This window comes from Saimiri boliviensis, chromosome 11, assembly GCF_048565385.1.
Source record: "Saimiri boliviensis isolate mSaiBol1 chromosome 11, mSaiBol1.pri, whole genome shotgun sequence".
NCBI classification, from domain to species: domain Eukaryota; kingdom Metazoa; phylum Chordata; class Mammalia; order Primates; family Cebidae; genus Saimiri; species Saimiri boliviensis.
Window position 1 is genome coordinate 59,716,479 of NC_133459.1, and position 21,587 is coordinate 59,738,065.

At 41.5% G+C, this 21,587-nt stretch overlaps 1 protein-coding gene and 1 non-coding gene across 5 annotated transcripts in view; both read left to right on the forward strand.

The window, feature by feature from the left end:
• The window catches only part of NFIA (nuclear factor I A), a 388,188-nt gene that overhangs the window by 313,555 nt on the left and 53,046 nt on the right, over window positions 1–21,587 (forward strand). For all 4 annotated transcript variants that reach the window (XM_074380913.1, XM_074380912.1, XM_039473584.2 and 1 more), the window contains exon 8: window positions 19,814–19,992. In XM_074380913.1, coding sequence (XP_074237014.1) covers window positions 19,814–19,992 — 179 coding nt within the window. The remainder of the gene's footprint in view (window positions 1–19,813; window positions 19,993–21,587) is intronic.
• Window positions 5,035–5,233, forward strand: LOC120366274 (U2 spliceosomal RNA). Its single transcript, XR_005581002.1, has one exon. It is a non-coding gene; the product is annotated as a U2 spliceosomal RNA (small nuclear RNA).

Here is a 21,587-nt window from a genome sequence, read left to right on the forward strand (position 1 = left end):
TCATGCTGTCCCTGCTGCCTTCACCCAGCAACATTCTGCCCAGATCAGCTCAAGCACTGCTTTCAAAGGGAAACCTTCTCTCTTCCACGCAGCTCGCCAACATCTCACACTCAAGCTCCTGCTGCCTTTCACGCCTACGCATTGACTCCACCAACTTCACCTGGCCTTGTTAGTTCATCTCCTGTCTCGCCCCCCTCCTAGAGGAGAACCTCCAAAGGGAAGGATCTCTGACTTAGACATTCCAGTCTCTATGTGGTGCCTCACACAGTGTGTTTTATTCTCAAATATTGGTTGAATGAATAACAGTAGTCAAACTGCATGTAAATGCATCCAAAAGACATTTATCCCCTCCCTGGCCCTGATGAGTTTTCATTTCTTCAGAAGAGCCAAGGGCAATAAATGTATGATAGTTCATGCCGTACTTCCTTGTAAGAAATGTCTAAGTTGTGGAAAAACCATGGCCTTGCATCCAAAGAAAACCTATGCAAGATTCTCTAGGTGAAGCTTTCTTATTAAGAGCTATGGGCTTTCTTTATGTAAAGGTAGAGATATGTGGTTTCTTAAAATGAATCCCCACTCTGATATTGGCTTTCTTTGTGGCTTTGATAAATCACTTAACCTAGTGGCCTCAGTTTGGCCATCTGTACCATGGGGATAATACTTTGCTACCTGTTTCTCTATGTGGTTAGCATTAGGTCAAGAGGTTATTTTGGAATATCCTATGGGTAGGGGGAAGATATTAAATTTCAGTAGAGGCATTTGTACATCGTTATACATTAGTATAATTACTGTGCACTGTAAGCTGAAAGATTGGGCTTTCAAGACTTTCTTTTACCACTACTTAAAATTATAACCATAGTAAAGTATTTACTCATGACTGTTTGTCTCATTCATGATAATTGAAAAAAGAAATCTTGGCCAGGCGCGGTGGCTCACACCTATAATCCCAGCACTTTGGGAGGCCGAAGTGGGCAGCTCACGAGGTCAAGAGTTCAAGACCAGCCTGATCACATGGTGAAACCTCGTCTCTACTAAAAATCCAAAAATATTAGCTGGGGATGGTGGCGGGTGCCTGTAATTCCAGCCACTCAGGAGAGTGAGGCGGGAGAATCGCTTGAACCCAAGAGGTGGAGGTTGCAGTGAGCCAAGATCGTGTCACTACACTCCACCCTGGGCAACAGAGTGAGACTCTATCTTAAAAAAAAAAAAAAAAAAAAAATTCTTGGTGTCTTTGTCTTTTCAAAAATTGGAAGTTTGCCTGGTTGATGATCTGAAGGGTCTAACTTCTTAGAGAATTCTTTGGAGTAATCATCAGTTACATTTTAAAGTTTCTTGAAAGTTTAGATCTTGAAACTTCTCTTTCTGCCTGAAGTCTTTGCTGTTTTCAAGATTAAGAAGATAATGAATGATGCTTTATTTAAATGCTCTGCACTGAGTAAAGCAATTCTGTGCTTTAGAGATTTCGGAACAGGGAGCAGCCTCCAGGATCCACATTGAGAGGCACAATTGAAAGTAATTGAAAGAGTTATGGTCTGGAATGTTTTGCTCTAATGTGTTCCTGTATCTGTGAAGAAGCTTTTTAGCTGAAAGTAACAGAATATCTGAGTGAATAATGGCCTAAGAAAATAAGGAGTCATATTTTTATCATATGAAAACAAGCATGTGGCTAGGTATGGTGACTCACACCTGTAATCCCGGCACTTTGGGAGGCTGAGGCAGGAAGCACTTGAGGCCAGGGATTTGAAAACAGACTGGGCAACACAGCAAGACCCTATCTCTACACAAAATTTTACAAATTAGCAGAGCATAGTGTTAGACACCTGTCGTCCTAGCTACTTGGGAGGCTGAGCTGGGAGGATTGCTTGAACCCAGGAATTTGAGGCTGCAGTGAGCTATAATGGCACCATGGCACTGCAGCCTGGGCAACAGAGAAAGACCCTGTCTCAAAAAAAAAAAAAAAAAAAAAAAAAAAGCAATTATGTGATTCAAGGCTGCCATGGTGGTACTTGCAGTGCCATCATGGATGGAGATACCTTCTCCGAACAATGGAGTGGGTTGTTCTTATGAGGTCACAGCATGGGCACTGCTCTCCTGCCTTATGTCTGCATGCCACACAGAAAGAAGGGAAAAGGCGAGGGCAAGAAGGACCCATCAGCTTATCCTGCCACTTTTTCACAGCGTCTTCTGCAGCACGATCAGACTATGGTCCATGATTGCCTGTAGCTGCAAGGGAGGCTGGAAACTAAATGTTTAGCTGAACATAGGGCCACTCTCTTTAAAATTAAGATTTTATCTGTGGGTAAATAGGGGATAAATATGCTGGTTAACAGTTAGCAACATATTCCCCATTATTTTTACAGATGAGAAATCTGAGCTAGCCGGAACCAAGACCAGAAATCAAGTCTCCAGTTCAGTGCCTTTTCTACCATATTAGTAGTTTCTACCTTTGTCTCCCCCACGGGGAAACATTAACTGCATTTATTGAAACAATTAGTCTGTTTTCACATTTTTTATGAGTCAAAGTCATAACATATCCATTTAGATCTTTTGATAATCGTAACATAACCTGTGCCATCACACTGAGTTTTTTTTCTTTTAATAGCAGCCATAAACAAATCACTTAGCCTTTTTTATTAGCCCATGAGTCCTTGCTACTGGTAAATTCAGGGTTTCTCTTAGGTGCACGCCACTTGCGAGATACTTTTTGAGGTCAGTTTGGCTTTTTTCAATATTGTGTTAGCTTGCAGATACTCATTACTATCTGGGGAACCGTTACTTTTTTTCCACAAATACTTATCGAACACTTACAGTATACAAGGCGCTCGAGAAGCATGGATTCGGTCCTCAGGGTGCTTGCCTCCTGGAGGACGAGAGGACAAGGAAACCAGCAGTTGCATTACTGTGCTGGAAGCACAGGCTGCGGTAGGAAACCAGGGAAAGGACATCTTGATGGACAACTTTACGGTGGCATTTGGCACTGCACGAGTCCAGACAAGCAGAAGACCCAACCCTAGTCTCAAACAGTTTGCCTTCGCATTATAGGCACGCAAAACAAAACAACAGCGAATAAATCATGCTCTTCGAAAACTAAGTACCGAAGAATTCAGACACACAAAATGCAAACATGAGGTTAATCTCCCACTTCTTTATGAGTCAAAAAAAAAAAAAAAAAAAAACCACGAAGGGAGTTTAGAAGTAGAATTGCCTTGATTCAGAAAATACGCCTAAGATACACTAAAGCAATCGCCATATAAACCAAAGATTTATTGTGCAGCTTTCAAAGAATCATTCCCGTTTCTGTTTGGAGAGGTAGTCAGAAGTTTATATGCTCTATAAACCTCTCTAAGTCCATGATCCTCCTGGCCCAAACAGGGATCTTGCTCTCAGTGATGAAACATCTGAGGGTCTGAAGTTCACAATATCTCCCAGTTTGGCCAAGAAAAATATACCGCAGAGAATTATGAGAATTAAGATCACCTTTCAGGAAGTTGAGGTCACCAAGAAAGGTTAGAGGAGTGTGGATTCATAATATGCATAGACAATAATAGAGGAACGTGGAAGTAGAGGTAAAATAGGAGGACAACAGTCATCACTAGATGGCAGGACCCATTAGGGCAAGGCTCACATCTTTATCATTTATCTCTGAATCCCTCCACCTTGTGCCTGGCATAAGGAAAGCACTCAATAAATAATAGTCTAATAAATGAATGAATGCATGGATTTGATTGAAGGCAAACAGAGAAAGTTTGAGAATAATAGCGAGTTCTTTCCTTCTCCACTGTATGGTAATATATATTCAAGTGCATGTATTCAGCAACATGTAGAGAGAGGTGTAGCATGTTTAAGTGCTCAGTATATATTTGATTGTTTGGAGACAGGGTCTCTCTCTGACACACAGGCTGGAGGGTAGTGACACAATCACAGCTCACTGAAGCCTCGGACTCCTAGGCTCAAGGAATCCTTCTGCCTCTGCATTCTGAGTAGCTGGGACTACAGGCGCATGCCACTATGCCCAGCTAATTTTTAAAAATGTTTTTGTAGAGACAGGGTCTTACTATGTTACCTAAGCTGATCTCAAACTCATAGGCTCAAGCAGTCCTTCTGTCTCAGCCTTCCAAAGTGCTGGGATTACAACAGCAAATAAGTGATGCTCTTAGATAACTAAGTACTGAGGAGTTAAGACATACAAAATGCCAGCACAAGGTTAAACCCCACTTCTTTATGAATCAGAACACACACACACACACACACACACACAGACACACACACACACAAATGGAGTTTAGAAGTAAAATTGTCTTGATTCTGGCAGGGGTGAGCCACCATGCCCCCAGCCTAATACATGTTGGGTTTTTTGTGGCTTTTTTTGTTTTGGTTTGGTTTGGTTTTTTTTGGTTTTTTTTTTTTTAAGAGTCTCACTCCATCGCCCAGGCTGGAGTGCAGTGGCGCAATCTTGGCTCACTGCAACCTCCACCTCCTGGGTTCAAGTGATTTCCATGCCTCAGCCTCCTGAGTAGCTGGGATTACAGGCACGCACCACCACATCTAGCTAACTTTTTTTGTATTTCAGTAGAGACAGCTTATCACCATGTCAACCAGGCTGGTCTCGACCTCCTGACCTCAGGCGATCTGCCCACCTCAGCCTCCCAAAGGGCTGGGATTACAGGCGTGAGCCACCGCGCCAGACTGAGGTAGTTCATTCTTGCAAATAAACATTGCCGAAAGTGTCAGTTATCCATCTTTCCTAGAAAGTATTAATGCTTCATAGTCAATTAAATGAGACCACCATGTCCACAAGCCCTTCCCAGACTGTTCACAAATTGCGGCTGTGATAATTAAAATGTGATTCCATTTCTGACAGGGACACTGCTAGTAACCTCCGCCTTCCGGGTTCAAGCGATTTCCTGCCTCAGCCTCCTGAGTAGCTGGGACTGCAGCGCCCACCACCACACCCAGCTAATTTTTTTGTGTTTTTAGAGACGGGGTTTCACTGTGTTCGCCAGGATGGTCTCAATCTCCTGACCTCATGATCCAATCACTTCTCAGTCTTTTGGCTAAGATCATGTGTAGTATCTGTTCTTACCAGTTGATAGGTTTGGTTTTAAGAGCTTCACCTTGATAGACATTAAGAGAAATGAGCTCAAAATGATTTGGCTCCCATTTGTAGAATATTTGCTGTGGCATCATAAATTTTTCTCTCCAAGCTAAGGTCCCTCCAGAAGGAACGTTCCCTGGTGCTTCACCACTGCTGTAATTGTGGCACCCCTCCCCTGGCCTAGGCCCCCAAGCGCTAGGTTTGTTCATCTTTCTCCTATCATATCCGCAAACTACTTTGCCTCTCAGGAAAGCTTTTAACTTAGTTGTAGAACATGCCGGTGATCCACTGAATCTAATTTGTCTCTCCTGGTTTAGTGCAATTGAATCATCTCAGGAAAATGAGAAGCAATTAGGTACCTGTTGCTAACAAGGCGCTGAAATAATCTGCCAACAGACGCGCAGTGTTTATTTATTACTGGAGTATGTCACTTGAGAAAACATGACGTTGCTTTTCTCCAAGAAGAATTGCCAGAATTGATTTTCAAATGCAGGCCTCATAGACCTAACAAGTACCACCTTTGAGGAGCATGGATCAGAGAAGCAAGAGGGTCTGTGAACCTCGTTCACGGTTTGCTCCAGTGCCAGTGCCTGCCCTCACAGGCAGCATTGTGGATGGGATTTGAAGTTGCTGGACACTAAAGAGAAAAAGCAGCATTTTTTTTTTTTTTTTTGCAAAAGTCCTTTAAGTCCCAGTTCAGGAAATTATTAAATTCATTAGCCAGATACTTACAACCAGCTATTACTGCCCAGCCAGAGGAAAAAAGAGTGCTAGCGAATGTTTTAAAACTACAACTCAACAGAAGTCAGGAAGCGTGTAATTAAAACTGTACCTTTACTGTATTGTAAAGAGTTTCACTGTGACATGGAAAATATTTAAAGGAGAAGGCTGTTTAGCTAATTTGTCTGCAAGTGAACTGCCTAGTGGAGAACTATCCTAAATTAACTGTAAGGCCACCCACTGAGCCACCCTCATAAAGGGCCATGGCTGCTCAGCTTGGGTTTGTGTAATGTTCAATAATTACTAGATAAATGCATAACTAAAAGCTCTATTACGCTAATAATTTGTACCGTGATAGATGTGTGGGACACCCTGCTGGGTTAATTTGTCATCCCTGCAGCAAACTTCTAAAGAGGGCTCTTCCGTAGTGGAATCATGTTAATATGCTGTCCCTGGGAGGACAGGTTAGGGCAGTGAGACCACTTGGCTCCTTAATCTCTTAAAGAGGCAAAGGGCCTCCAGGGTGAGTGCTAAAGAGAATAGGGTGATTATCCGGTGGTGGGGTGGGGGGGGGCTGGATTTAAACTCATCTTCACAAAGGAAGCTGCTTTCCCTTGGAATTCCTTTGCCCCTTTCTCTCTGTCCCTCTCAATCACACGCAGGCCTGCATGTCCCGCTGGTGCATGTGTGCACACAGGCACACACAGGCATAGACCCACGTATCCGTACATAGTGAAGGCAGTAGTTCTGAGCAAGGTTTCTTAGAAACCCTCTCATTGTTAAGACTTCCTGGTATCATGCACTTGGACTGTACCTCGCATAATCAGATAAGTCTCGAGCAGTTCTTTCTTTCTGGTTCAGCTTAATCTAATGCGGATTCCAGGTTTAGACTCATTTATTTTCCTTTTTTTCACCATAGAATAAAAAATTCAAGATTGGCCTTGTATCTCCTCTGTATGTGGAATGGTTTCTTCTACCTCTTTCTCTCTCGCATACACACACGCGCACACACACCCAATTACTGTGTTAAATATGAAGCTCACATTTAAGCTTCAGTGCAGGGTTTTCAACCTCCCCTATTGACAGAATCATAAATCATGTTAAAGTTAAGTGAATTACAATAGTAAGGGACTGTAGCTCGAACAATGTTTAGGTAGTATCAGCTTATCATCCCTGTAGGAAAGGAGGGGTGAGTGCTGATACTCAAAATGGGAATGTATGGCCCTATTCATGTGCTTGCAGTATCACTGAAAGCCACCCATTGCAGGCTGCATCCTTCGTGTTACAGAAACCAGCGTGTTTAACCACCCACACGTATGGAATTTTTTTTTTTTTTTTTTTTTTTTTTTTTGATACGGAGTTTCGCTCTTGTTACCCAGGCTGGAGTGCAATGGGGCGATCTCGGCTCACCGCAACCTCCGCCTCCTGGGCTCAGGCAATTCTCCTGCCTCAGCCTCCCGAGTAGCTGGGATTACAGGCACGTGCCACCATGCCCAGCTAATGTTTTGTATTTTTAGTAGAGACGGGGTTTCACCACGTTGACCAGGATGGTCTCGATCTCTCGACCTCGTGATCCACCCGCCTCGGCCTCCCAAAGTGCTGGGATGACAGGCTTGAGCCACCGCGCCCGGCCTGGAATGTTTTTTAAACTTCATATTTTTACAGGAAATTTACATTTGCCATTTCTTCATATTGAATGGTAGTTCCTTTTTCCCCCTGAAAAAATTTCTTATGCCCAAAACACATCTGAGGATCATCAGAATTGCCAGCTTCTATTACAATAATAAGGGGACCGATGAGAAAAAAAAAAAAAATCTGAAATAAACCATTTGACCTGTGAAAAATAAACGGGAGCAGCAGAGGGCAATGAAGAGAACACGGGCTTTGGAGTCAGCCAGAGTAGAATTCAGATCCTGCACAGCCACTGGGGGTCTGTGGCAGCTTCTGCAAGTCACTCATTCTCTGCTGGTCTTTGTTTCCCCACCTGTCCCAAAGTGGAAAGGCTTTCTGGGAGGGGAAGTGAGATGACACACGGAAAGAGCTCGGTATACAGTGAGCATTCAATACATAGGTGTTCACTGTCTCCCAGATTCTCCCACCCCCTTGTTGCTATTTGCTTTCTTTGTCTGTAGTTCTCTTGCGATGATTCTTTCCTTCCTCACTCCCCATCCCCAGTTCTCTCTTTCTACCTGCTCATGTTGTTCTGGAAGGAAGAATGTGCTCCCCCTCTTGGGGAGAAGCCGCACTTGCCTGGAAGAGGAGATGTGGTCTTGCGGACAAGAGCAAACCCGGTTTTCCCATCCCATCGCTCTTGCACACTTGGAAGCACGGGAACCTTTTCAGTGGAGCAGGCAGCCCCTCTCGCATGAGGGGTAGCCCCTTAGCCGTGTGTAGGCTTTGCTCTGACCTGCCTTCATTCAGGCGGGGCACTTCCTAAAGGGATAAGCACCTTTGTTGTTTACAAGAATCTGTTGTTTTTAAGAGTCAATTTGGCAAATAATTATTGAGCACTCATTATCTGCCAAGCACTGTGCTGGGCCTAATGAGCAAGCTAGATCAGCCAGTCCTGCCCTTCCAATCTAGCAGAACAGACAGATATTAGACAAATGATTACACCTGTGATGAGATGAATATGCAGGGAATTAAAGAAGACTGAAGAGTACTGTAGCAAGCTATTTGAAATATTTGCAGAGATTTGAATGTACTTATGTCAAGATATGTGGGTCCTTTTTTTGGTATGCAATATGAATTTTTTAAACTTTAGTATCCCTGAGGGATATGTCTAAATCTTTCTGAATCTCCAAATTTCTGAGTATCATAGTAAGAGTTGTTGAATTGTCGCATACTAGGTAAGGAACAGTAGATATGTTAACACGTACTCAAGTGAAGGATTCTTACAAATGAAGGAAACCCAACCAAATTACTTTGCTGCTCCTCCACTCCCCCAAAAGAAAATAATGGTTTAGTTTATGTAACTGAGAAGTCTAGGGTTATGTAGCTTAAGGTAGAGATGGAGTCAGGTGTTCAGATGCTACCTTCAGAAAGCACCCCCCCCTCCTCTCTCTCCCCCTGCCCCTCTACCTCCCCCATCCCCTCCTTTTCTCCCTCCCCAGACCCGCAGTCCCACCCAGGTCTGCTGTCCTCTGTGTGAGCTTTATTCTTGTGATATTTAGCTTTATTTAGGCTAAATATATTCAGACTGTGGCACAGATAGTGTGAGCAACTCCAGGCTTAATGTCCACCAATTTAATAAACCCAAGAGAAAAAGAACAACTTTTTAACAATGGATCTACGGAAGGGCCTACTCTCCTAGATGCTTATGATTCTGATTACCCCGGTTTGGGTCATTTGTTCACTTTTAACACAACCCTTAGTTTAAAAGGCAATGGAATGCCTCATTGGTATGCCCTGGTTTACCTGCCCACCCATGGAGCCAACGGCTAAGGTTAAGTCCACCCTAACCACATAGACTGAGGCTGATAGTTCCCCAAAGAAACATTAGAGCTCTGTTTCCAGAAGAAGGGGTGAAGGACCGCTGGGCAGGCAAAAATAGCAGCTACCCGCTGCAGGAGCTAATAGCAGAGCTGGCCTGAGTGCTGGCCAGTGGGCTCAGCCTACTCACTAGCTGTGGCTTGTTCCTGCAGCTAGCATTTGCAGGGCACAAGTAAAACCCAGGCCTATTTGTTCATGCCACAGACCCCCAGGGTAACTCGAAAATAGGTCAGCTCTTGATTCTCAATTACCTGGTGTTGCTTCACTGCATTGTATAATCCAGATTACTTTTCATGTATCCTAATTTATTCTAAAACCAATCCTAAGAGTATTAAATAACCAAGAGTCTAGCATACTGTTTGGCACATAGTAGATTCTCAATACACTTGCTGAATGAATGATCCTACTATGAATGAGGCACCTGCATCCATTAATTCTAATCCTCAGAAAAGCTTTGTTAATTGTTGCTGTTACTTTTTTTTTTTTTTTTTTTTTTCCCTGAGATGGAGTCTCGTTCTTGTTGCCCAGGCTGACATGCAGTGGGGCAATCTTGGATCACTGCAACCTCTGCCTTCCAGGTTCAAGCAATTCTCCTGCCTCAGCCTCCCAAGCATCGGGGACTACAGTCACGCACCACCACACCTGGCTAATTTTTTGTATTTTTAGTAGAGACAGGATTTCATCATGTTAGCCAGGCTGATCTCAAACTCCTGGCCTTGTGATCCGCCTTGCCTCAGCCTCCCAAAGTGCTGGGATTACAGGCATGAGCCACCATGCCTGGCCAATTGCTGCTGTTATTTAAAGATAAGAAAATGTAGGTTTGGAAATATTAAGAACTTTATCCAGATTAGCACAGGGAGTGAAAGATGTTAAAGCCGGAATAGTCAAGCACATTTTGTAGTAAAGGAAACTAAGGAATATGGGAGGCTGGTACCTGCTAGTCAATACCCAAGCTAGAATGAAAACTTGGTCCCCTGACTTTAATCACGAGATTGATTGTTCTGTTGCTTATTCCATTCCTTGTGTGAAATATACCCTCAGTAGGATAAATCCTCAAGTCCTGTGGGGTGAATTCAGGATGATGCTTTGAGTTCAAGAGGATGCCTTGAAAGTAGTCATTGGCTCGGACAGGTGGCTCGCACCTGTAATCCCAACATGTTGAGAGGCCAAGGCAGGCAGATCACTTGAGTCCGGGAGTTTGCAACCAGCCTGGGCGACAGTGAAACCCCATCTCTACTAAAAATACAAAAATTAGCTGGGCATGGTGGCATATGCTTGTAGTCTCAGCCACTTGGGAGGTTGAGGTGGGAGGATTGCTTGAGCCCAGGAAGCGGAGGTTGCGGTGAGCCTAGACTGTGTCACTGCACTCCAGCCTGGCTGAGACAGCAAGACCCCGACTCAAAAGAGAAAAAAAAAAAAAAAACCAAAGTAGCCTATGCTTTAGTAATCACGTTGCACAGAAATAGAGGCTTCGATTTCAGTATAAATCCGATGGTTTGGTGGAGAGAAATGCTGCAGAACAACCCATGGTTTTATGTTCGTTATGAGATTTTGCTGGTTTGTCTGCTTGTTTTTCTGCATTTTTTTAATGCAGGGAAAGACTTGCAACACCATAGATCCAGCATCGGTCATTGTCCAAGAAGCATCTGCATGGATCTTGTTTTTGAAGTCCTCTTTCACAGGACTGCAGTTTGTAATTCCGTTTCACTTCTAACAGGTCATTGGAAGATTCCCTCCGTTTTTCCGTTAATCTTTGGAATCATCCAATCTACGGTGGTTCGTTTTTTTCTCAAATAATTGTTTTGATTTGTTTTTCATTCTTCATTTAGTCTCACAGTAGTATCACTTACATGTTACGTAAAAGTTCAAGTTCCCTTCCTGGAACTGGATTCTTGTCAACTTTGCCTATTAAACCATCACTCTAAATATTTCCAATAATCACAGCTGTTGCATGATGTTTGAACACATTTCACATCAGCCATCATGGAAGCTTAGGCAATTAGTGCATGAACATGGTCAATTTCGATTCAAAGAGGCCCCGGCAGGACAAAAGCTGGGGGCTCTGTTTCACAGAGCTTAAAGTAGCACACTCAGGGCTTTTTAAACTCTAATTATTACAGTCTCCCCAAAGCCAAAGTATCTTAAAGACTGAGTCTAGATATACCCTATAACTTAATATCCCATAAACATTTTAAAAATAATTTCTTTTAAAAGCCTTCCTTATTTCAGATTTTTAGATTTTAATTTTATTTTTATGGATCAGTTGTACTATTTGTAAATGTAATCCCAGGGACTGAATTCTATACATCCACTAGAACTTAAACTAGATGAGCTTCAGAGAGTATTTAGAAGCCACCTACATTTATAATATGCCAGGTAGCCGCAGAAACTAAGTTAAAACCAAATCCCTTTATCTAATCTGAAAATATTTCTGAAAAATACCCTAGATATTCTGAAAAGCATTTGTTCTTGTTATTGTTATTATTATTTTAGAGACAGGGTCTTGCTCTGTCACCCAGGCTAGAGTGCAGTGGTATAATCATGGCTCACTGCAGACTCAAACTCCTGGGCTTATGCAGCCCTCCCACCTCAGCCTCCAAGTAGCTGGGATTATAGGCTTACTGTAATCCCAGCCACCACACCCGGTTACATTTTTTAAAAAAATTTTTTTGTAGAGATAAGATCTCACTGTATTGCCCATGGTGGTCTCAAACTCCTGGGCTCAACTGATTCTCCTACCTCAGCCTTCTGAGTAGCTGGGATTATAGGTGTGAGCCATCACACCCGGCTGAGAAGTGTTTCTAGTAGTCAATATGTATTATATTTCCGATAAGCAAACTCCAAATAACTAACATGGTGAAGCTTTCAAGGGAAATGATAGAGATTTCCACTGTTGCCATGTTTCGGGAGACCATGCTTAGAATATGGTGAGGTCAGAAGTATGCCTGGGGCCAGGCGTAGTGTTTCATGCTTGTAATCCTAGCACTTTGGGTGGCCAAGATAGGTGGATTTCCTGAGCTCAGGAGTTCAAGACCACCGTGGGCAACATGGTGAAACCCTGTCTCTACTAAAAAAAAAATAGAAAAGTTAGCCAGATGTGATGGCAGGTGTTTGTAGTCCCAGCTACTCAGGAGGCTGAGGCGAAAGAATCACTTGAACCCAGAAGGCGGTTTGTAGTGAGCCGAGATAGCATGACTGCACTCCATTCTAAGTGACAGAGTGAGACTCTACCTCAAAAAAAAAAAAAAAATGCCTGGTTGGCAAGGGTCTACATGGTGAAGAGGGCGTTCAGTATGGACACTCAAAGATTGTAGGTCTAAGTGAAAAATTGCATCTAAAGGGAGCTGACTCCATAGTTCGAAGCTTCTGGGTTAAGTCTTACAGTCTGAACTTTAAGTAAAGGCAGGGATTCGCAGTAGGTTTGGTTAGCAAAGACTCTTTATAGGTCTTTAAAGAAATTTTGTGTTTATTTAGCTATCTATGGTATCTGTGATTATTAGGTCAGGATTGTTGCTACTGCTATTGCTGCTTTTGCTTTTCATTTTATTGTTGGTGGAATTATTTTCAAGGCCCTCATGTCGTATCCATACTGATAGTACATATGATTTTATCTGTAGTTATTTACTTTTTTGTCCAAGAGACAAGCGAGCAATAAGGACCTCTTGTTCCATCACTCCTTTCCTTCCTGTATTCTGCAGTCAGAACAGGTCCTAGCACGCAGGAGCTAATTTCAGTTTACTCATTGCCTAGCCCCATTCTTGTCTATGATAGTACTGTCATACCAATAAAGGAAGCTATTTATTGATGACTTAACTGTGTGTTCAGAAACTGTGCCATGTGCTTTATATACATGGTCTCATTTAATCTTCACAACAGCTCTGTGAGGTATTATTAGCCCCATTATATAGATGGCAAAACTGAGTTTTAGAGAAGCTCAGCAACCTGAAGCATAGCTCGTGATAGAGCTTAGAATTTAAAACTACATTGCACTGCTTTTCCAAGTCATATGTTTAACTTAGAATTACACACACACACACACACACACACACACACACACACACACACACGGATGTGGTCAACCAGAACAGACCAAACCGTGTTAAGTAATGATGAAAACAGATAATCAAAAGGCTATCATGGAGAGTTAATGAGATATCACAGGCAACCAGATTGCTTTGGAAAGCTTCAGAAAGCTGGGGCTTCAACAGAAAGGCTGTTCAGGAACATGGCGTGGTTAGGTGGAAGTAGCAGTGATTGTCAGGTGTCTGTGACTCACAGATCACAGAGGTGTTTGGAGAATGAACAAGAATCGTGTGGGTCTACACCACTGAAAAACTATGGCTTGATCAAACAGACCTTTGTCTGTATTTGAAAATAATGTTTTATTGGAACACAGCCACACCCATTTGTTTATGTAATGTCTATGACTGCTTCTGCACTGTAGCAGCAGAGTTGAGCAGTTGCAACAGAGACCATACAGCCTGCAAAGTCTAAACTACTTGGTATCTGGTCTTCACAGAAAATGTTTGCCAACTCCTGGTCTAGCCAGGGCCTTCGAGCAACAGTGGTCTTGAAGTAGCTAAAACTGATCTAGATAAAAATTTTTAAAGAATTTGGCCTTTCTTTTTTTTATATGGGCCTTTCCTTTTTCTTCTGTTTTTCCAAAACACATTAGAATTTGATCTCTTAGAAGATCCCTTCAATTCAAATGGAATCGAATCTACTAACCGTCTTAAAAACTTACTGTGGCATAAAGTTACTTTGTCTTGTAGCAGTAATATAAAAACGCTGGTGTTTTGCAAGCCATCACGTGATGTCATATATTTCTCTCAATTGGACATATCTGGGTCCTTTCATGTGCATCTTAGTGATGTGAAAGATGTGGACCAAATGTTTTGAAAAACCTTGGCTCACCTCAAGTCAAACGCTTTGTTATTTAGAAAAGGCATCGCCTCTTAAAGGTTTGAAAACCATTGTCAGTTCTTCTTTCCTGTATCTCTGTTAAAATAAATCCCATAACTCCAAACTTCTCAGCTTTCATAAATGGCAGGCCTGATTCATGCATGATTTATAAATTAGAGCTATGGACCATTAAGATAGATTTCTCAGCTTTAGGTAGGGTATAATGGTGTAGTGTGGTTTTGAATTTCTGGAGAAGCAAGATACATAGTAGTTGACAATCCACGTCATTTTTAAGTTCAATTTACCCTTATGGAAAGATGCTTTTTTTTTAAGTGGGATTTTTTTTTTCTTCAATTTTCTTCTCCATTTGAAGCTTTGCCTTATTACAAATTTTTACTTCTAATTATGAGTAGTCAAGAGTTTTTAATGCCACCCTTACTGTATGGAAATGGTAACTTTCACCTAAAGAACATCATATTTCTGAAGACAGATGAGAAGGTTTTTCTTGTAATGGTGCTAACAGAGAAAAACTGTTTACAGTCTCACCTGTTGCCCCTGACTTTGTATTGATTCAGGCTAAAACGATGAAGTTTTGCAGATGCCAGGGCTCAGGGATGATTGTTCGCCATTGTGGGGGAAGAAGCCTTTATATAACACTGCCATAAGAGCACATTGCACCTGAAAGAGGATTCGATTTTATTGTTTGTGTTGCTCCCTTGACAGCTTCTCTTTGGAGCCTCCCATACAAGAGAGAATGGGATTTAAAGGCTGATGCCAGAAAGCAAAAGCTAACGTGAAAAGATTCCAAGACTCTGTCCAGTGTGTGAGAATCTGCAACAGTTCATGGACAAGGGATCATGCAATTAAGGCGATGTCAGGGTTGTACAGAACATATTTCAACCCATAAAGTTTTGGTTTGAGGGAAAATGTGTGAGAGTTATTTGAGTTCTTCGAGGTTGAACTTGAGAAAAACCACAGGAAATACTAAGAGATTACTTTCTTTTTCTTCCCTAAGACTTATAAAAGCAGAAAAAGGCAAGATTCCAGGCTTGTGTGGACACCGCTTCCTGATACAGCCTTATTTCACATGGCCCACCTTAGATGTTCTAACTAGTTCTAGCTCCCCTTAAGAGCACTCGATGTGTCTGCTAGACCCCTTCCCCATAGTGGACTCTCAAACCAAGAGTCACTGGTTAGATTTTATGAGTCTCACAACATATCCGATAATACAATAATGAGCCTGACCTTCTCCTTTCCCGGTCTTAATAAATTCTACTCTTAACAGAAGAAGCATTTTTGAGTTACATATGTATATACATTTTTTTTCAATTGTTTGAATTTTTAACTTTTTCTCTTCAAACTAAAACCAAGAGAGGATTTTCAAGAACTGGGGGGTGCTGGACTGGTGGGGAACAAAATGAACAAGTAAACCAACCTGTCTGACCTGCTTTCTTTTTTTGAAAGTATCCAGTAATATGATCTTTTTGTAATAAATAGCTGAGTAATGCACCCTTTGGGAAATTCTGGCTCTCTGTTTCTTCCATTGTGGCTACTTTGTTCAGGATGTGTAGGCAGTGCCATTGCAGCCGATCAAATGTCCTTCCTTCCCATCTTATTTATATTCTTTGTGAAAAGCCCAAGCAGTTGTTTTAAACAAGTCTGGCCACTCATTAAAGTTTAAACTAGTAGTGAGATCTGTCAGGAGTGAAGTGTTTCTGACACTCTCTGCTGCTCCTGGCCTAGGGTACTAAGAGTATTAGGTGCCGGAAGCAGCCAGTTTTGTAGTGTCTTTTAATACGCAAAATTGTATTAACATCAACATGGATACAGATGGATGCACTGCAATAAACTGTAACCACTTGAGAAAAGCCTTTATTGACTCTCAAGTAAATAATGCACATTTTAAAGATCTAAATATGCATTTACATAATGTGTGATAATTTTTTATCGTGTCAACTACTCACACACACATCCATAAGACGTGTTTTTCTTCATCAAAAATCTGGACTCATACCATTCTCCGTGCGTTCCCGTTAGCGTCATGCCAGATTCCTAATGGGAACTTTTTTCTATAAAGCCTGATCTGGCCATCTCAAAATATACTTGATGAATTTTACCCTTAAGTTGATTTAACCCCTGTGGCTCTTTCTGAAATGACTTGAGACAACTTAAATAAAAACTTAGGTACAATAAAAATATCCAAAACAAGGCCGGGCGCGGTGGCTCAAGCCTGTAATCCCAGCACTTTGGGAGGCCGAGGCGGGTGGATCACGAGGTCAAGAGATCGAGACCATCCTGGTCAACATGGTGAAACCCCGTCTTTACTAAAAATACAAAACGTTAGCTGGGCGTGGTGGCGCGTGCCTGTAATCCCAGCTACTCAGGAGGCTGAGGCAGGAGAATTGCCTGAACCCAGGAGGCGGAGGCTGCGGTGAGCCGAGATCGCGCCATTGCACTCCAGCCTGGGTAACAAGTGAAACTCCATCTCAAAAAAAAGAAAAAAAAATCCAAAACAAAGAGAGAAAACAAGAAATAGGAGAGAAGAAAAACGAAGTTAGGCATTGATGAAATCTCAGTTCTGAGTTTCAGTGGGTTTCTATGTGTCTGGTAGAAGATGAATGCAGGTTATCCAGAGAAACAGTGTATACTTAATAATAATAATTAGAGCTTTGTGATGTCAGTAACATAACTGTTTTCTGTTTGAAGAAATGAAGGCCCAGGATATTGAATGACTTCTCTCCAGTTGCACAGTGAACTGATGACTGAACCAGAAAGTTCAAAGCCTGAGAAAGTAAGGGTTGCAAAGGATGACCCTTTAAAATGCAGACTCAGCGATTGCCAAATTTGAAACTACAGGCTAAATGATTTCCTGGTATTAATTAAGAATTAATTGATTCTTATAAATCAGTCATTGTAGAATTAATTCCATATAGTATCATATGTTCTTGTGTTAAAAGAAAAAGTTAAAAATCATATGTTCTTGTGTTCTCTGTTCCACAGAGAAATGATGAATAAATTGATTTTAGTAAAATATAATAAAGAGACTAAGGTCTAAATTTACATTGCTAATTATTTTCTTTTACGTATTTAACAACAACAACAAAATGAGGGCACGGATGTGTATTAACATTTAATGGGGAGATGACAGGGTCCTTTTGAATTATTTCTTATATCTCATTTCTTTAAAGATCAGTTCTGTTTGATCTCAAGTGAATTTCTTCCTTGGGCAGCAGTCTCTGTTGGCCACCGTGATTTTGTAATCAGACAATTACCCATCACTTTCCATTGAGCATCTGAGGCAGTGGCACTTTATCTTCAAGGTCAGCCTACCAGGGGCTCATGTCAGCGGAATTGCCACCTTGGTGTTTGACATCCTGCAAAAGTTGAGTGTTTTGTTTTGTTAGGCTCAGTATATCTCAGCCTAGTTTGGGAAATACCACATTCTGTCCTTACCTGGTAACTGTTCCATCAGATGCAGGGTACTGAGTGAAAGTTTTTTGCCATCAGCAAGGACTGTACCATGTTGGATAAAAAACTTCCTCTGATTCTTTAAAGCCAGTAGCATAATTTGCAGAGTTAAGAGATGACCGGAGCCATTTAACTTTTTAGCTTGTGGGATTTAACTCAGCAATGATGATCAGTTCCAAGATTTATCATTCATTGCAGGAAGTCCTAAGTTTTACCCATTTTTCTAAAAGTTCTCTGGCTCTTGGCCAGGTGGAGAAACCAAGATTTGGTTTTGGCAAATTTGATGCTATGTTTAACAGTATGGTTATCGTATTAACCTCTGTTCATTTAGTCATTCGCTGCCCATTCCACACATATTTATTGAGTGCCAGACTCAGTTCTTGGGATACTGCAGTGGGTGGAAAAGCTATTTACAAAGATGGAGAAGACCTGGGAGAAGCATCAGCTTGAGAGGGGAAGGTAATGAAAATTCTGGTTCAAATAGATCACGTTTGAGACATCCTCAGTTGTATGACTGAGGGTAAAATTTCATCTGTTTTGGCTCAGATTTGTTTCTTGAGCCCATAGTAGGCGCCTATGAGTATTTATTGGGCAGATGAAAGGTTTCCTGAATTAAAGGGTCTCATCAGACCATCTATAAAACACGGATTGGACCGTTACTTCTACTCTCATCTCCCATTTCCGTTCTTCGAAAACTTCAGATATCACTCTGAACCCTGTCGTATGAACCATTTCAGTCATTAGTCAGAAAGTGCCCCGATCATAAGGAGATCCCAGTAAGGAACGAAGAACCCATGCCCAGCAAGTCATGCAGGTGCATTCTTTTTACAGCCCTTAGCTATGCAAGTGGGCTAGTGGGAGAAGTAGTGGCCTGTCTACTGGGATTCTCTTCAGTATTATGAGTCATTCTTGGTATTAGAAAGGTCTTATTTACTCAGGAGGCTGAGGCAGGAGAATTGCCTGAACCCAGGAGGCGGAGGTCGCGGTGAGCCGAGATCGTGCCATTGCACTCCAGCCTGGGTAACAAGAGCGAAACTCCGTCTCAAAAAAAAAAAAAAAAAAGAGAGAGAGATCTTATTGTCCAAAATGTGGACGTTCCTGTGATTTTACTTTGCAAGGGCTTCTTGAGTTTAAAGATTTAAACTGCAAAAAGTAAAGGAGAGATAAATACTCTCATCTCCTCTAATTTGGGAGAGGTTTCTCTGACCCTGATTGAGAAGCAAGAGCTGCTCTGTTGGCTTGACTTGGTTTGAGTATCTTCAACCTTTCCATGTGCCGCTCTTACCCTCCAGCCAGTTTTATCAGTCATCCTTCTCATTCAAGGACAAAAGTTCCCTCAGCAAAGTTATTAGGCACCTCACATAAGGTTTTTAATCTAATATAATCTTCCTGTCCAAATGAAATTTACCAGGGTTCAAATGTAAGGAAGTAGTAGTTGTCTGAGTCTTTTATCGTTTTTAAGGGCACAGAGCCAACATTTTAGTAGAGGTCACTGCCTGCTTACCCTGTGGGTTCCCCTGCTCTCACATATATGCATTTCTGAGTTTGGCTTTGAAATGGCATCTGAAGGCGACATAAACCATCCGTGTAAAGTGAGGCACCCAAATTGCATGGGTTCATTAAGTGATCATTTACTACATACTTCAAAAAATTTTCATCCTGAATTAGTCCCTAGAAATTTCCTTGAAAGGGGTATAAGAGCTTTAACAATGAATTATTGTCTATGGATAGCTCGGCATGAAAGGGGATCCATATGTGCAAACTAGAATTTGTCATATGTAATGTCAGTTAAGTCAGGTCTAATCTACCAAATACATTTTTTATTGCTTGCTTCATTAAAGAGGCTCTTAAGGTAATGAATAATCTTCAGCCTCACCAAGGATTATTAATGCCTTTATAACTCATGTCCACTGAAAATAGAAAGACAGCTTGAAACTCTACCCTAATCTAACCTCTGTGTTTGTCTTAAAGCCTTAAGGAAGAAAATCTGTCAGACCGATCCAGTGTTCAATTCAGTCACATGAGCAATTCTGTGACTCGGGCCAGGAGGAGAAATAGAGGAGGAAGTTGAATCAGGTTCAGCTGTGACAAAGCAGGTCTTTCTTTTCATAACCCTGATGTTTTCTTTTTCTGCAGCAAGTCCGCATGCAACACCATCGACTCTTCATTTCCCGACATCACCCATTATCCAGCAGCCTGGGCCTTACTTCTCACACCCAGCCATCCGCTATCACCCTCAGGAGACGCTGAAAGAATTTGTCCAACTTGTCTGCCCTGATGCTGGTCAGCAGGCTGGACAGGTGGGGTTCCTCAATGTAAGGAAACCTCTTTTTTTTTTTCCATTTCTTTAGAAATGTTAGCCGAATATAAAAATAACAAGGGAAGATCTGACGATCATGTGACACTGTGCTCTAATGTTGTACTGACTGACTGCAGGCAAATGTCATATTTATTCTAGATTGTGGGAAAGTTAACTTGCTCTAAGAGTGATTAGTCAGGGTTTAAAAACAGTGTTTGTGTTAAGTTTGCAACTGTCAAGTTTATGGATATAAATCGGCTCGAGAGTGAACTATATAACCTTCTAAGTTCTATGAGCTGATCATTCCACCCCATGCATTCTAACCCCAGGGCTCATACAGTTAACAAAATAGAAAGACCGAATAGTTTTAAATAGTGATTTGGGGTGGTAGAGAGAGGTAGGGAGATGAAGGGGACAGATGTTTCAGATCAACTTAGTTGATATTTTTTAAAAATACAGTCTTCTAACACTTTAGATCAAGTTGACCAGTACTTGAACTCAAGATGCTGAGAGTACAGTTTATTATAGTTTGTTATTTCTGCAAGTCATTATCTTTCCCACTTATCTTGGTATAAAGCTAAACAGTGTTCAGTCGCTTCACACGAATGTTTTTATTTTTCCTCAAATAAACCAAATAATCACAATTTGAAATGGCATTCCAAATGCAAAAGTGATTTTTAAAAATCACAAATTTCACTTCAAATATAGGCTTAGATGTTTACAATGGATAGCTGTATCCCAAGGCCAATAATAATAAACAATGACCAGCATAAAGCCAAAGTTGATTTTCCTTTTCTCCTAATAACTGTGCATGAAGTCACAGATTAGCCCAAATGATTACTGCCTAATTTGGGATAGTATGTCACACCATCCTGTCACTGATTTTTTTTCACTTGCAGAAATACCTGATTCTGCATATCTGAGCCAGAACAGGCAGCTTTGACTAATGTCTGGTGATGTGTTAGCAGATACATTTCTGTCTAGACAACAAATCAATATGGTGCCTCTTTTCTTTTTGCTTGTATATTCATTTGCTTGGCTTATTCTAAAGCATTCACTTGTGGACTCTCAGCCCACTCAGAAATAATGCAAAGGCAGGGTTGCCGGCAAGAAAGCACAGCGTTCTGATCGTCAGACGAGGTAGTCTTTGAGGAGCAATACTAAATATATGAGTAAATGTTGATGGGGAGTGAGACTGCCTCTGCAGAATTATTAAGCTTAAATGTAAAAGCCTGGGACGGCAGGATCTCCTTCAACCGAATTTTGATTGGGCACTAAATATGAACTGCTGTTGTTGGTTGAATGGAGGCCACTTGGGAAACAGTGAAAAAAACTGAGCTGATCACCAGCTTCAAGCATCTGACTTCTAAATTTTTAACCATTTTTTAATAGTCCTGACACCCTATATAACTGTCAGATGCCCAGTTTTGCGTTTTGATCAAAATTTTATAGGGCTTAAGGCAGGTCTCTTCATGAAATGATTTTGAAAAGATTGAAAATAAAATTGTTTTTATTGCTCTCTTTAGAGGGGAATTTTTTGTTAAAGAGCTGTTATTTGGTTGTTTTAACATCAGGCAGCAAAATAAATATGACTCTTATGGCATATGCTTA